This window comes from Podospora pseudopauciseta (genome assembly GCF_035222475.1).
Source record: "Podospora pseudopauciseta strain CBS 411.78 chromosome 5 map unlocalized CBS411.78m_5.2, whole genome shotgun sequence".
Taxonomy (NCBI): Eukaryota; Fungi; Ascomycota; class Sordariomycetes; order Sordariales; family Podosporaceae; genus Podospora; species Podospora pseudopauciseta.
Genome location: NW_026946666.1, coordinates 480,429 through 494,589, shown reverse-complemented (window position 1 = coordinate 494,589; position 14,161 = coordinate 480,429). Strand labels below are relative to the sequence as shown.

General features: G+C 56.0%; 3 protein-coding genes across 3 annotated transcripts; 1 reads left to right on the top strand and 2 right to left on the bottom strand.

Annotated features, from left to right (window-relative positions):
* Positions 1-422: 422 nt before the first annotated feature.
* Positions 423-1,745, top strand: QC763_501670 (uncharacterized protein; the record flags this gene model as incomplete). The annotated part of the gene is made up of 1 exon (XM_062912760.1): positions 423-1,745. One exon carries the CDS (start codon positions 423-425, stop codon positions 1,743-1,745), a length of 1,323 nt encoding a protein of 440 aa, XP_062763884.1.
* A 97-nt stretch (positions 1,746-1,842) lies between these two features.
* On the bottom strand, positions 1,843-3,875 carry QC763_501680 (uncharacterized protein; the record flags this gene model as incomplete). The annotated part of the gene is made up of 2 exons (XM_062912761.1): positions 3,130-3,875; positions 1,843-3,080 (listed from the first exon to the last, which is right to left on the bottom strand). The coding sequence occupies exons 1-2, from the start codon at positions 3,755-3,757 to the stop codon at positions 1,843-1,845; spliced, it is 1,866 nt and encodes a 621-aa protein (XP_062763883.1). The 5' UTR covers positions 3,758-3,875.
* Positions 3,876-4,510: 635 nt separating this feature from the next.
* On the bottom strand, positions 4,511-13,543 carry QC763_501690 (Type I Iterative PKS; the record flags this gene model as incomplete). The annotated part of the gene is made up of 4 exons (XM_062912762.1): positions 13,293-13,543; positions 10,286-13,007; positions 9,143-10,200; positions 4,511-9,073 (listed from the first exon to the last, which is right to left on the bottom strand). Exons 2-4 carry the CDS (start codon positions 12,297-12,299, stop codon positions 4,511-4,513), a joined length of 7,635 nt encoding a protein of 2,544 aa, XP_062763882.1. The 5' UTR covers positions 12,300-13,007; positions 13,293-13,543.
* Between the last annotated feature and the right edge of the window lie 618 nt (positions 13,544-14,161).

The following is a 14,161-nucleotide window of genomic DNA, read 5'->3' as shown; positions in this document are numbered from 1 at the left end:
AGATGGGGGATTCGGTTGGTGTGATCTTGTGGGGAAATTTGACAGAACATTCTTCGGACACGATTTGGCAGAGAGATGGTGTGGTTTTGGACACGACATGACGACAGCATTTGGAATTCGGATTGGATAAACGAGACTGCCTTACTGAAGCACCGTAGCTTTTACCAACACGCTTTTCGGTCTCATCATTTCCTCCGTTCCTCCCGGAGCAACGCTAGGTGAATGAATGACTCTGGCCCCCCCCCCCCCTGGGGCCCGTTGCGGAAAAGGGGCAACGGCACTCGCTTCTTGTCTCTGACACGTGACGCTTGCCCTTCCACTCTCTTCCCCCTTTTCCAATCCCTCATCATCACCTTGAAAACTCGCCAGCTTTATTCTCCTTTCCCTCATCACAACAACAAACCACCACCACCATCCTCAAAATGGGCTCCACCCATCACCCCCTCTCCATAGCCATAATGGGAGGCGGCATAGCCGGCCTCTCCCTCGCCGCCGCCCTCGTCAAAAAACCCCACCTCGACATCCACGTCTACGAAGCCGTCCCTGCCCATTCCGACGTCGGCGCCGGCCTGGCCCTCCACCGCAACGCCCTCGCGGCCATGGCGCTTCTCGGACCGGAGGTCCACCAGGCTTACCTCGACAAGGCGATCAACATCGGTGAGGACGCGGAAGCGGAAATGGCGACTGACATCTTTTTTGCTTGTGGGCCTCACGCCAACACGAGAGCTGACCAAGAACCGGTCGCCGAGTTGGGGAGGGCAAAAGGACGAAAGAGCGTCAGTCGGGCGGACCTGTTGGCTGGGTTGCTTGGGTTGGTGCCGGGGGAGAAGGTGAGCTTTGGGAAGAGACTGACAAAGATTTGGGAGGAGGAGAAGAAGGTCAAGTTTGAGTTTAGGGATGGGACAAAGGGGGAGGCGGATTGTGTTTTGGGGGCGGATGGGATACGTTCGGTTGTTAGGGGTTATGTCATTGGGGAGGACCATCCGGCGAGACACCCGGTTAATCACGACAGGTGGCAGGTTTATCGGACGGTGGTTGCCACCGAAGAGGCGATCGAGGCCGGGGTGGAGGAGAGGTTTACGAGGACGGTCCCGATTTTGCTTGGGCCGAGGGGGCATGTGAATTGCATACCGATGAACAAGGGGACGAGGTTGAGCGCTGGGGTTGCCGTCAGGGGGGCGGCGTTGGGCGAGAAAGAGGTTGACGGGCCTGGGAAGGGGGATGATGGGGGGCGAAGAAAAGAGTTGGATGTCGGATTGTATAAAGACTACACTCCGGAGGCGAGGGCCATTGTGGATTTGGTGGCGAGGGACACATCGGCTAGCTGGGCGGTGGGGGATCATGATAACGCGCCGGTGTACTTCAAGGGGAGGGTGGCCATGCTGGGGGATGCCGCTCATGCTAGTCTGCCGTTTGCTGGGAATGGGGCCGCGCAGGCGTTGGAGGATGCTGCGGTGCTGGATCATTTGTTTGAGAGGGTGAAGCAGCCGAGCCAGATTGAGGCGGCACTGGGTGCGTATGATGCTGTTAGGCGGCCGAGGTCTCAGGATGTTGTTGGCGTGGCCAGAATGCTTGGACGCGCTTATGCCTTTGCCGAGAGAGATATCCATGAGGACCCGAAGAAGGCTAGGGTCTTTTTTACACAGGCTGGTCGGTTCACCAACGAGGCGGATTTGACGCGGCAGAATGAGCAAGCCATGGCCAAGATGGAGGATAGTGTGAGGGGGGTTTCGAAGAACAACTAGAGTATTTTCTTGAGTTGGAAGAGAAATCAAACATTGCTGGGTGTTGACCTCCCTGAAGCCTGCCTTGTAAACCCACAGCCGAGATATCCCCTGAATCTTAGGCCCCCAATCCCTCCAGCCTCGCCTTGATCTGCAGCGCAGCCACCCTACTGAAATACCTAGTCAAGGCCAAATTACCACCATGGAACCAAAAGCCCGGATGCCCGCTCCCCTTCCAGATCCCCCTCATCTCCCCCTCCTCATCCCATCCCCAAACATCGTCCACCCTATCCGCAACCTCATCTCCCAGAATATGCCTCGCCTGGGTTCTCATATTCATGAAGCCAGTAGCAAACACAATCTCATCCGCCTCCAGCACCTCCCCATCCTTGAACCTCAGCCCATTCTCTACCAACTCCTCAATCTCCTCCCCCTGCTTGACTTTCACCTTGCGATCAATAATCAGCTGTGACATGCCCACATCAATGTAATAGCCCCCACCCCGTTGTAAATACTTCATAAACAACCCCCCTTCATCCACCCCCTTGTCAGTTCTGAACCCGGCCTTTTCCAACCCTTCCAACAAATCCTTGTCCATCTCCCGCTGAATCCTGGCCAGATCGATCTGTATGCTCTTCATAACCTCACTCGGCCAGCCATGAAGCCAGATGTCGCTGTCTTCGACCGGCGGTCCACCCTCCTCGTACAGCACCGCCAGCAAAACCTTGAGAGCCGCCTTGTTGGACACGACACAAGTCGACGACCTCTGCACCATGGTGACATCATATCCCTTCTCGTAGTAATCCTGGCAGATATCGTGAGCAGAATTACACGCCCCGACCACCACCGCCTTTCTCTTTCTCTCAGTCCCCTCTTGCTGCTGCTTCGCACCGGCGAAATCAGCAGAGTGGACCGCCAACCCCTTAAACACCCCCTCGCTCAGCCCCTTTATATCAGGCATGAACTTCTTGCCCGAGTGTCCTGTACACAAAACGATATGTTTCGGCCTGAGAACCCTCTCCTCTCTGCCCCCCTTGTTCACCTTCACCTCCCAAGTTTGGGTGCCCTCATCCCATTTGCTAGATGTAAGGGAGGTAGAAGTCCAGATGTTGAGTTCGAGCGCCTTGGCATAAAACTCAAACCACTCGGCCAGTTTATCCTTTGGCGTGAAAACCGGCCAGTGCTCAGGGAAGGGGAGATACGGCATGTGGTCGTACCACACTGGATCATGCAGCACCAGCTGATGATATCTCTTCCGCCAGTTGTCGCCCACCTTCTCATTCGTATCAATGACCACTGTCTTGACCCCCAACATTTTCAACCTCGCAGCAATCGTCAGACCGGACTGCCCAGCTCCTACCGACCGTTAGTCACCATCCCTCTCCTCATTCTGTGATGGACATACCAATAACCAACACCTCCCCCTCCCCTTTCTCCTGCTCCCCCTCCCTCCTCTCCCTCCAGTTCTTCCTCCCTTCTTGTTTCCCATGCTCAACGCCCAGCTCCCTCCTCGCCCCCACCTTCTCCTCCCACCCCTTCAACTCCACCAAACAAGTAAACATGGTCCAAATCTTCCACTCTCCATCCTCCTGAACAAGCCTCGCCACCCCTCTTCCCGTCCCAAGACTAGTCCCCCACTTGATGTAAAACGCAATCCCCTTCACATCCGGACTGGCCCCCGGAGCGAAACTCGCAATCTGTGGCTTCCGAAACTCAGACGTCAGATCCACCTGTACCGAACTGAGCTTGGTCGGAGAAGAGGAAAGATAATCAGCTATGGCAGCAGAGGTCTTGATCGTGCGGGGTGTCCAGGAGAGGGCTAGGTGATCGCGCCAGAAGCCGTTGTCGATGAAGAGCTCGGAGATTGAGGCGAAATCACCCGAGGAGAGGGAGCCATTCAGCTTGGAAGTGACAGACTCGGCGATGGAAACAGGGTCGACGCTTGTGTCTTTTGCGGTGGCGGGCCAGGGGTAAGGGGGGAGGTTGACGCTGCCGGGGACGATGCGTTGGTGGGAGGGGATTGGAGTTGCCATCTTTGATGTGCTCTGTCTCTGGTGGTTTTGTACTGTTGTTGATGGTGTTCAGCGCGATCGTGTGGTGGGAAGGGGGACCAGCAAAAGGCGAACGTTATAAACGGAGCCCCCTCACCGACCACCGGACCCCTCCCCGTCCCCTCACCGTCCCCTCCCTTCTCCCCCGCGTTCCAGCTCGTCCACTGTCACATCTTGTCCCGTCACCTCGCATACCTGGGTACCGTCACTGCAGCTCCGATAGGCGCACAGCTGCTGCACAGCGGCCCGACAGGTGCCCCGGAACACAGCTGCATAGCCTGAAGTTCCAGGACCCCGCTCCGGGCACCGGTGATCGACACCCGGCCAGGCCACTCGCGGATATTGGGTTCCTGATCCGACAGTCCATACACTACATGCAACTGTTCGGGTTTACGGCCTTTCTCGGATCAAACATCGTATAGTCTCGCTTACGTGAGATGACCGTCATGTTCTACAACATACATACAAGTCCGAGCCTCGCACAACGTTACTGAAAAGTCAAGCCAGGATACCATGTTTTTTTGTATTCGCTACCCAAACATCACTTGCATCCAATCCCTTCAGTATAACGAATAACGACACCTTTCCAGCCAACGTCCCAACCTCCTTTTGGTCATATATATGCAGAATCAATCCCCCCCAACACACACACCGGAAAACTACACACTCGTCTGTTGTTACACGGCTCCAATACTTGAACTCAAACATGGCGACCAAAGAACCCAAACTCAACATCTACTCCTCCGCCGCCGTCGTCGCCACCGAACGCGTCTCCAACTCGGCACCAGAAACCACAGAGGTAGTGTGAGGCGTCGCCGAGGCATCACTAGGCACTCCCGTCGCCTCCAAACTCTGCTGCGTCGTCGTCACGCGAACCGCCATGGTGGCCGCTGCAATCTCCCCGCACAACTGGCTAATCGTCATGCCGCTGAGAATCTTCATCACCCCTACATCATGGCCCAGTGTCCTCCAGACCCATGATCGAATCTCCACTGCCGCCAGTGAATCAACACCCAACTCGACAATGCTCTGCTCGGCTGTCACAGTTCCCTCCGCCAGCTTGAGCTGATTCTGTAATCTCTTGATAAACGCCGGAACGAGAATCTCAGCAACATCCTCCTCCGTCTCGCCGCGGCTAGTCTGCTCCTTCAGGCTCAGCTGCTGAGACCCAGCGTCGCTTTCCTCGTCCCGATCATCACTGCCGCGAGTAAAGTGACAAAACCTCGGATCGCTGTGCCAATGCAGGGTAGGCCGCCCGACCGGGAACCGCCGCAACCCGGTAGTGATGTCGTAGATCTGATCCTCTGTCGGCTTTCCCGCAACAATAGCCTCGAGGAACATATGATGAAGATCCCGTTCCGAAATAGGCGGGTATCCCTCCCGCTCCAAACCCTCGTAGAGATTCTCCTTCTCGCGGTGCAAGAAGCCCAGCCCGTAAATGACACCAATGTTGAGAATGGAACCTACAAACCCGCGGTGGCGTCTCGAGGCGGCGAGGCCGTTCATGTACATGTTGGCCGCAGCATAGTTAGACTGGCCGGCATGTCCGCCGACGGCCGCAAAGGACGAGGTCATGATGAAAAAGTCCATGTCTGGTGAGCAGAACGCGTCGTCGAGATTGCTGGAACCGATCGTCTTGGGCGCCATGACTCGTTGGAAGGACTCGATGGACATTTCAGAGAAGACGCGGTCGTCGAGAACCATGGCGCCGTTGATAACACCCCCGACGGGAGGGAATTTGAGGGTCTGTGCGATCTTGGTCTTCAAGGCGGTCACTTGCTCCATCTTGGTCACATCCAGCGTCTGAAACCTGAGTTGGACGCCCTTTCTCGTCAGCTCTTCTGCCCATCTTGGGGACCGCCGGGGCGGGTTCCGGCTCGCCAGGACAAGGTGGCGCGCCCCCTGTTGAGCCAAGAGCGTGCAGAGGCTCTGGCCAAAGTCCCTTGTCAGACCAACAAGAAGGTAGGTCTTTGATGGACTCAACAGCTGATGGCCATAAGGCGGGGTGATGATCTGTTGAATGTCCCTCTCGGCCTTCCAGTGAATGACCGAAAACGGCGCAACCGGCTCTGTACAGTCGACCAAGGTCGGTACAGAGAGGAGAGGGGAGACAGCACCATCGGCCAGTGTTTCCATCTTGGCAAGCGACAAGGTGACAGCTCCCTCCCAAATTCTATCAAGGTGTACGCATGCACCAGCATCGGGATTGACACCATCGACTTCCAAATCTGCCGCTGGTCGCAAGAACGAGGAGAGATGGTGATACGCTGAGGGCTCATCCACCGTGGCTTTGAACATCTCGGAGAGACGGCTCCCCTTGGGGAGCATATCCACAACCAAGGCACGCTGCGGAAGGTTCAAATCCCTGATCTCGCGTCGAGAAAGCGCCGGGTGAAGAAAAGTCATCTCTGGTACCCGCCTGCAGCGCTCCTCGTCGGTCGAGAATATCTGGAACGAAATCCCCTGCTTGACACAGACGTCCTTGATGCACTCCTGGAACCGCTCGTCAGGCTCGATAACCAAGAGTGACTGTCCCCTGGCTTTCCACGAAATGCTGAGCGCCAGGAAATAGCGGACCAAAAGCCCAAAGAAGACCGGCTCGTTCAGACTGGGGATCGTAATCTCCGTACCCCATCTCGTTGGCATCATGATGTAGGAGGCATTGACTTTGGACAAAGCAACCGTTGTGGCGAGGGTCCTCGTATCACGGCCAAGGCAGACGTAGGCCGACGGGAAAGAACTGAGCCCTGTGTTGAGCGCACCGACGGTGCTGTAGTTGACCTGAATACCAAAGAGCTCTCCTGGAGGGTCCGACGCAGACGCCAATCCCCACTCCTCTGCCCTGTATGGCCCATTTCCTGAATGCCCTGGCAGAATTTCCACCACATTTTCCAAGGTGTTGCAAGGAGCTGTGACAATCCGCCGACCGGCGTTCGCGCGGTTGTTGCCTTTCTTCCACGGACGAACACGGGGAACCATGCGACGGCCATCCTTGATGTGTATCTCTGGCTCCAGAACCCACAGAGGGTTTTCGACACTTGTGTGTTGAATCCTAGCGTACATGGCAAGGCGGAAAAAGGTCTCAGAGACGGCCTTGACGGCGGGATCGGTATTAACAGTCTCGAGGTCAAGGACTTGGAGGGTCAATCCTGGGATCTCAGCAGCGAGGGTGCGCGTGAAGCCCAAAGAAGCCGAATTGCCAGGGGTAGTAGTCCAGGCACTTTCCGTGACCCAAAGGATCACCATTTCCGGACGGAGTAGCTCCTTCAAGGCCTCCATCCGCTTCTCGTTCATGTTCAGCAGAAGGGGCTCATCCAGGTCGCAGAGGAGGATGACGGCTGTAAAGTTGGCAGCATTCCCGGGTGCCAAGTCGTCAAGGGACGCAACGGTAGTGATCAACCCGCAATGCGAAGCCAGTGCTGCAGTGACTTGCGATGAGATGAATGATGTCCACAGCTGCTTGCCGCCAACAATCAGGACTCTATTCATCAGACGCTCCGGGTCCGAGTCCTCGGAGGGAGGATACATCAGCAGCGCTTTCTCCAGAGACTGCGCTTGACGAACAATCAGAGAAAAGCCAGTGGCATAGTTCTGGGCCGAGTCCTCGCTGGAATTTTGAAATCCGCACTGATCAAGAAGGTCAGGCCAGTCAGGCGGTGTTGGGGACATCGACTGCAGAGAGGGTGCACAGCTGATGGTACGACGGAGACGTTCCTCGAGAGGAGTCCTTGTAACCTGAATGAGCATCAGGAAGCCTCCAGGCCGCATCATGTTCCGAACGTGGCCGAGGACAGTGGCCGTGTTGTGAGGCTCGAATAGAGAAGTAGACAGAAGAACTAGGTCGTAGAGCTGGCCATTTGCTGGAACACCCGTGGTGAAATCGACTTTTTCGGTGATAACCTTCTCGCTCAGAGACTCGGAAAGCTGGATTCGATCGTTGAGATTCTCCTCAGGCCGAGAGCCGATGCGGTAGGATGCAAAGGAGGTGCCCAAGCCATCCAACACGTGCTCCGTCAACCCAAGCTCAGCATCTGTCAGTCCCAAGACGTGCATCGAGGCATACTTGTGGGATATTTGCTTCACCACTCTCGAAATATGACGCTGGAAGCTATGCGTCTGGCGAGCTTCTTCAAACACTATAGGAAGCATGCCAGCCATCACATCCGGAACGTTCCGGCCCAGTCTGCGGACCAAGCTCAAAGCCGAATAGTACGGCGAGGATAAAATGAACCGATCAAGAGACTCCTCTGTCTCATCCGACCAGGTGCTTGTGGCGCGGCGCAGCTCTGCTCGGCTGGCGATGGACGCAGAAACGAGGTGCGAGCCCGGACTTGGACACACCGCAGTGGCTGGCAGTCCCTTGATGAAAAAAGAAGCGACGCGCTCGCAGGACTCGGCAAGCATGGGGCTCACGGGGCGGACGTCTTCGTCTGTGGCGGACACGATAGCGTCTTCGGGATCAAGGTCCAGCTGTGTGGTAAGGTACAGCTCGTAGTCATCCTCGGGATTGGTAGGGCCAAACGACCCAACTTTGAGTCCCTCAATCTGTATCTCCTGCTTGCCTTCATCATTAAATATCTCGATGTCGGCAGTGAAGGAGGCCGGGGCGCTCCTCGTGCATGGTGTAGCCTGCGTCTTATGCGCATCAACCACCAGCGTGTCGCTCCGTTCCTGGGCATTGCACAGTGATAGGTTCATGCGAATGCTCTCGATCTCCACTGGCAAGAATGGTGTCCAGATGGCACCGTCGCCAGGCGAAGACATTGTGACAAAGGCTGTTTGAAGACAACTGTCCAAGGTGGCGGGGCTGAGGTCAAGCCTTGTAGTGTCATCGGGGTGAACTCTCCTCAGGGAACTCGACGCGAAATCAAACCGACGGTCGAGTGTTTGTAGCCCTCGGAATGGGCCAGTGTACCTCAAGCCCGTCCCGGCCATCATGGCATAGAAAGCCTCGGGGTTGGCGCTCAGTGTTTCCGCTCTCGTCACTGGCCGCGTAGGCAACAGATTGGGATGTGGTGCGCCAGACGTGATGGCGACCCGGCAACTAAAGTTCTTTTTCACATCGGTGCGGCCGTCGGCAACGGTTGAAGTCAGCAGAAATGAAGCCTCCCATGTGTCTGGCGTCTCTTTCTCAATGACCAAAGAGGAGAGAACTTCGACCCCGGGCGAATTAGGATCAAACGTGATGCCTTTGTAGAACTTGAGATCGCGAAGCTCGATCACAGAAATTGCTACCTCTGGCGCAGCGGCTTTGGCAGCATCAACCGCCATGATGACGTAGGCTGACGCGGGGAGTAGCTGTCAACAATTCTTGTTAGCACACGGTCAAGTTTTACACAGACAGTAGAAGTTAGATCTGTGACATACCGATTGACCCTGGAACGCATGGTGCCTGGCCCAAGTGAGCTTCTCAAACTTCAGAATGTTCCGCCATCGAAGTAGGTACCGAGAATCGTCTCGAGTGCGTACCCCCAGGAGTTCGTGAGGCATGGCCAACCTGAAGTGATACTGTCGAGATAGTCTCGACTCTCTCCAATGAATCTGTGAATGGTCCCATGGGTAACTGGGAGCACCTTGAATCCGCGTGTTGATCAGCTCGGGCTGTACGGAACCCAGGACGAATTGCCGAATGTGAGAGTTGTAAACCCCAAACTGGGCCCATATCCAGCCGAGAAACTCGCCAAACGCCTCCCGGTCGTCCATCCCCCTGTTGAGGAGTCCAGTATAGGGCAAAGTTGCTTCTGTTCCCATGCTCTCTCGGATCGCTTCAAACACTGGCCCCCTAAGAGTGCAATGGGGCCCGACCTCTATCACTCCGTCGAACGGTCCATTTTTGTCCAAGGCGGTACTCATAGCCTCGTAAAACAGCACCGGCTTCATCATGTTGTCGCGCCAGTAGGTGTCCTTCAAATCCGCTGCCTTGGGCTCCCCAGTGCCAGACACAGTCGAAATCCAGGCGGTTCCATTGTTTTGAGCCCGCGGTGAGATGTTGCACGATTTGATCGCTTCCAGATACTTTATTGACGGAACCTCCATGTGGGGTGAATGGTAAGCCGTGTCGACGTTGAGTATCCGCGCTAGCAACCTCTTGCCCTTAAGATACTTGCAGGCCTCATGAATCAAGTCAAGATCACCTGAAAGCGTGACAACCATGGGCGAGTTGCTGGCGGCAATGCAGAGTCCTGGGCTGTACTCTCTTCTAGCACAGAAATCGGCGGCCTCCTCCATTGACATGCCTGCAACTAGCATCCCCCCTTTGACGCCCCCGGCTCCGCAGGCGAGGTTCACGTCCATTCCACGGTAGTAAGCAATCAGAATAGCATCTCGGGCACCGATCCGGCCGGCGGCATATGCAGCACCGATTTCCCCAGACGAGTGGCCAACCACTGTGTGGAAGCTAATCTCGATCGAGTGTAACAAGTCGACTGTTCGGGAGCAGTGTTAGCAAAGCAGATCCGGCAGCCCCTCCAGAACTGAACAGAGAATCCATGCACAGGCAAGGTGTCTTACCTAAAGCAATCTGAATGGCGGTACACAGAGGCTGCGAGATTGTCGACCTATGAACCCTCGAAAGACCCTCGTCCGCCGATATCTCGTGTTCCAAGCTCCAGGGAGGTGGATGTGGGCACTGCCGCAGAATCCCGTCCAACTGTCGAATAGAATCACGGTAAACCTTGCTTGTCACAAGCAGACCCCGAGACATGGTGGCCCATTGCGCTCCCTGGCCCGTGAAGATCCCCAGCAACTTGGGCTTCTGATGTTCTGGTTTCACGCGACACATAGTGGCAACCGGTGGCGGCGTCTCTCGTTTGTCGGTTGTTTTCAGCTTCTTTCTAGGAGGCTCAGGCGGGGCGTCTGGTATCTTCAGGAATCGCGCCAGCTTCCCAAGAAGCCTTTCCGTTGTTGTACCCGCAAAGAACACTCTGTGAGCAAAGGCTGTGCGGCGGGCGTAGGTGTGCCATGACAGCTCTTCGGTTGAGGCTCCGGGGTTCTTGAGGAGGTGATCGTAATAGGCTTGTACAACAGCTACCAGGGACTTTTCGGATTTGGCAGAGAGTACCAAAGGGAGGCAAATACGATTGACTCTAGGCCCGACTGACCCGTTGGGGATGGGGCGAGGGACGTGAGCATTTGACACGAAGTTCTCGTCGTGGATGGCTGGAACGTACTGCTCAACAATCGCATGGGCATTGGTGCCGCCGAAACCGAACGAGTTGACGCTGGCTCTTTTCGGTTGTCCTGGCTGGACCGCTGGCCATGGGACGGGGCTTGTTGGGACGACCAAGTGGCTGGCATATTCGGCAACTTGCGGGTTCAACCGATCCAGATGTAGGTTTGGAGGAATGGTATCATGTCGCATGCTCTCGACAACCTTGAATAACCCTGCGAGACCTGCCGACCCCTCAGTGTGGCCAATGACCGTCTTCACTGAGCCAACCAGAAGCCGAGGCCTTTCCGCGGGCGGGATCAAGTCTGTTGACGGCCCAGCTCGAAGCTCACCCGAGAAGAAGGCATGTTCGATGGCGCGGGCTTCCTTGGGGTCACCTGCAGCCGTTCCAGCCCCATGACACTCAAAATACTGACAGCGGTCCTCGAGGGTGTTGATATCTAGGCCGGCTCGTCGATACGTGTCCTGAATGAGCTGTGCTTGCGCTTCCCAGTTGGGCATCGTGATCCCTGTCGTCCTGCCATCCGAATTGACACCGGTTTCCCGAATAACGGCGAGAATGTGGTCGCCACTGGCCAGGGCTTTGCTCAGGGGACGGACAAACATAGCCGCAATTCCTTCGCCGCGGGCATAGCCATCGGCATTGGCGTCAAACATGCTGCAGTGACCGGAGGGACTGAGCATGTGTAGGCTGGACTCGACGATGAACTGCTCAGGGGTCAGGATGAGGTTGGCACCAGCCACGCAAGCCATTTCGCAATCGCCCGACCGAAGACTCAAGACAGCTTGGTGGAGGGCTACCAGGCTGGATGAACAGGCCGTGTCGATCGTCATGGAGGGCCCTTTGAAGTTGAAAAAGTACGAGAGCCGGTTGGAGACCATGGACCGCGCATTGCCCGTGGCATAGTACTGGCTTGTGGTGAGCTCGTCCCTCTGTGAGAGGGTGTCGTAGTCGGCCGTCATCACACCGGCAAACACACCAACACGGGCACCCGCATGCTGCTGGAGAGAGTACCCGGCCGACTCGAGGGCCTCGTACACCACTTCTAGAAGCAACCGCTGCTGGGGGTCGATTGCTTCGGCTTCCTTGGGCGTGACGCTGAAGAAGCTGGCGTCAAACAGCCGGGGGTCGTGGTCCAGGAAGTACCCACGGGCAGAATTCGTCGTGCCGGGGAACTCGCCATCTGGGTGGTAGAAGGCGTCGACATGGAATCTTCCCACGGGCACGCGCTCCGAGAGGTCCCTCGGGTTCGCGAGCAGTTGCCACAGGCGCGAGGGGGAGCTCGCGCCTCCCGGGAACCGGCACGCGGAGCCGATGATGGCGATGGGCTCAGCGCCACAGGGCGAGGACGGCATTTTTGAAGGGGTGCCCCGTAGTGGTTTACAGTCTTGAAACTGTATTATCGTTGGAAAGACAAGAACTGAAAGGAGGCAAAGGACCGGGTTGCTGGGGGTATCGACAATCTGATTAAACAAAAAAACCGCAATCAAAGACAGCAATGAAAGAAAAATGGTGCTGTATGCTAGGTGGATCAGCGGCTCGCCAAACAAATTGAGCTGGTCCAGCAAAGAACGATGAGAAAAGGAGGCCGAGCAAGTGAATTGTTTGCCTGTAAAGCAGAAAGACGTCGTCGTAGGTGCCGAACAAGGATAGTGAATAGCTGCTTGGGAACAGGATCAAGGCCCGTCAAAGGCCTGGGAGGTAGGTGGTGGATTGCTTTAACAGTCAGTTGATCAGGATCAGAGTGAGACGGCAATGGTGAAAAGAACGATAGCCTGGTGGGGGAAAAAAAGGAAAAATTTGAACGGGCCTTCAGGAGCAACAAGCAACCGAAAGCACGCTCTTGGTCGAAGCTAGGTCTACTGGAGCGGTTGACTACCCATGTGGACACCAGGAAGGGGGGCATGCGCACTGCCCTTGGCTCCGTACCATGTTAGAATGCTGGGTGACAGTTGCGATCTCTCTCGTGGTGGCAATGGATCAGGTGAATGGAGACAAGTTCAGATTACACTGATGCCCCAAAGAGCGCAACTCGCCGGACAGCCAGACCCTGCCAGAAATACCTGGTAGGCAGGATTAGCACACAAGGAAAAGCTCGAGTGTCTACCCAACGTATGTATGGGGAACACTGGGCCAAACATGGGCGCTAGCAGGCCACCCATGGGCTCCTTCTAGCAACCTAGAACTGGAAGGTTGGACACTGCCATGGGTTCAACTAGGAGCAGCCTTGCCAGAGCCCCGCAGCTTCCCAGCTACAGATTCTTCTCACACCGCCCACACCCATCGCCGATCAACGGCATCGCCCTCGGTTTTGGTAGGATACAATCGGAGACTTGGAAAGGACTTACCATGATGACAGTGCGGTTTTCTAGGACCGCTGACAAGACAGAATGATCTCCTTACCACCACTATGACGATGGCGACCGCAAGCTACCTCCACAAGGACAACTACAGTATGGGGGATTGGTGGACGGGGCAGGTGAAATACTTGGCAGCGGGCAGTTGGCCTAAGCTGAACAGCAGGACGAAAAGGCGTGACGGCGACCGGTGCTTCCCAGGAACGATGGAGCCAGTCTGTGTCTTTCCTCAAAGAGCATCCCACCTCAATGCTCGCGACGGAAGGACAGAAGGTTACTTGTGAGAATCATGGTTTGGGGATGGCCTTTTGGGTTTCCCCGTGCTACCTAGGACAAGCCTCCATCATGGTGCTGCCAACTGAGAGAGACATCTGAAATTAAATGCAACAAGGCATCCATCTCTCACAGTGCCTTGTCGAACCCAGGTTCCCTTTCCGTGTGCGAGACCTTTCGTCTGGGAAGGCTGAAGGCGAGCCCTCCAGAACCTCCATCCAAGCCAGTGCAGGAACCAAACATCGACCCAGAGTGCCACATCGTGTACACGTGCCAAGGAAGATACAGAATTCAACAGCCCAAAACGGACTCGGGGCAGACATTGTGGTCCTGTCTGAGAGTGGTGTAAGGATGAAGCCGATGACTGATGGCCCAGCGGGGTTTAGCTCGAAGATGGGCCACGAGCTGGTGCAGCAAGGCAACATCGGAGACGCATGACACATGCCAGGGAGTGGTACCAGATACGGCATGCAATGCTGCTTGTGGACAGTATCAGGCACGGCTTAATCTCTAACAATCCATGTCCAGGATGCGAAGGGGCTGCTCCCGTCGTCATGTTTGTGCGAGTGGCAAGGGGGCGTCTTGTG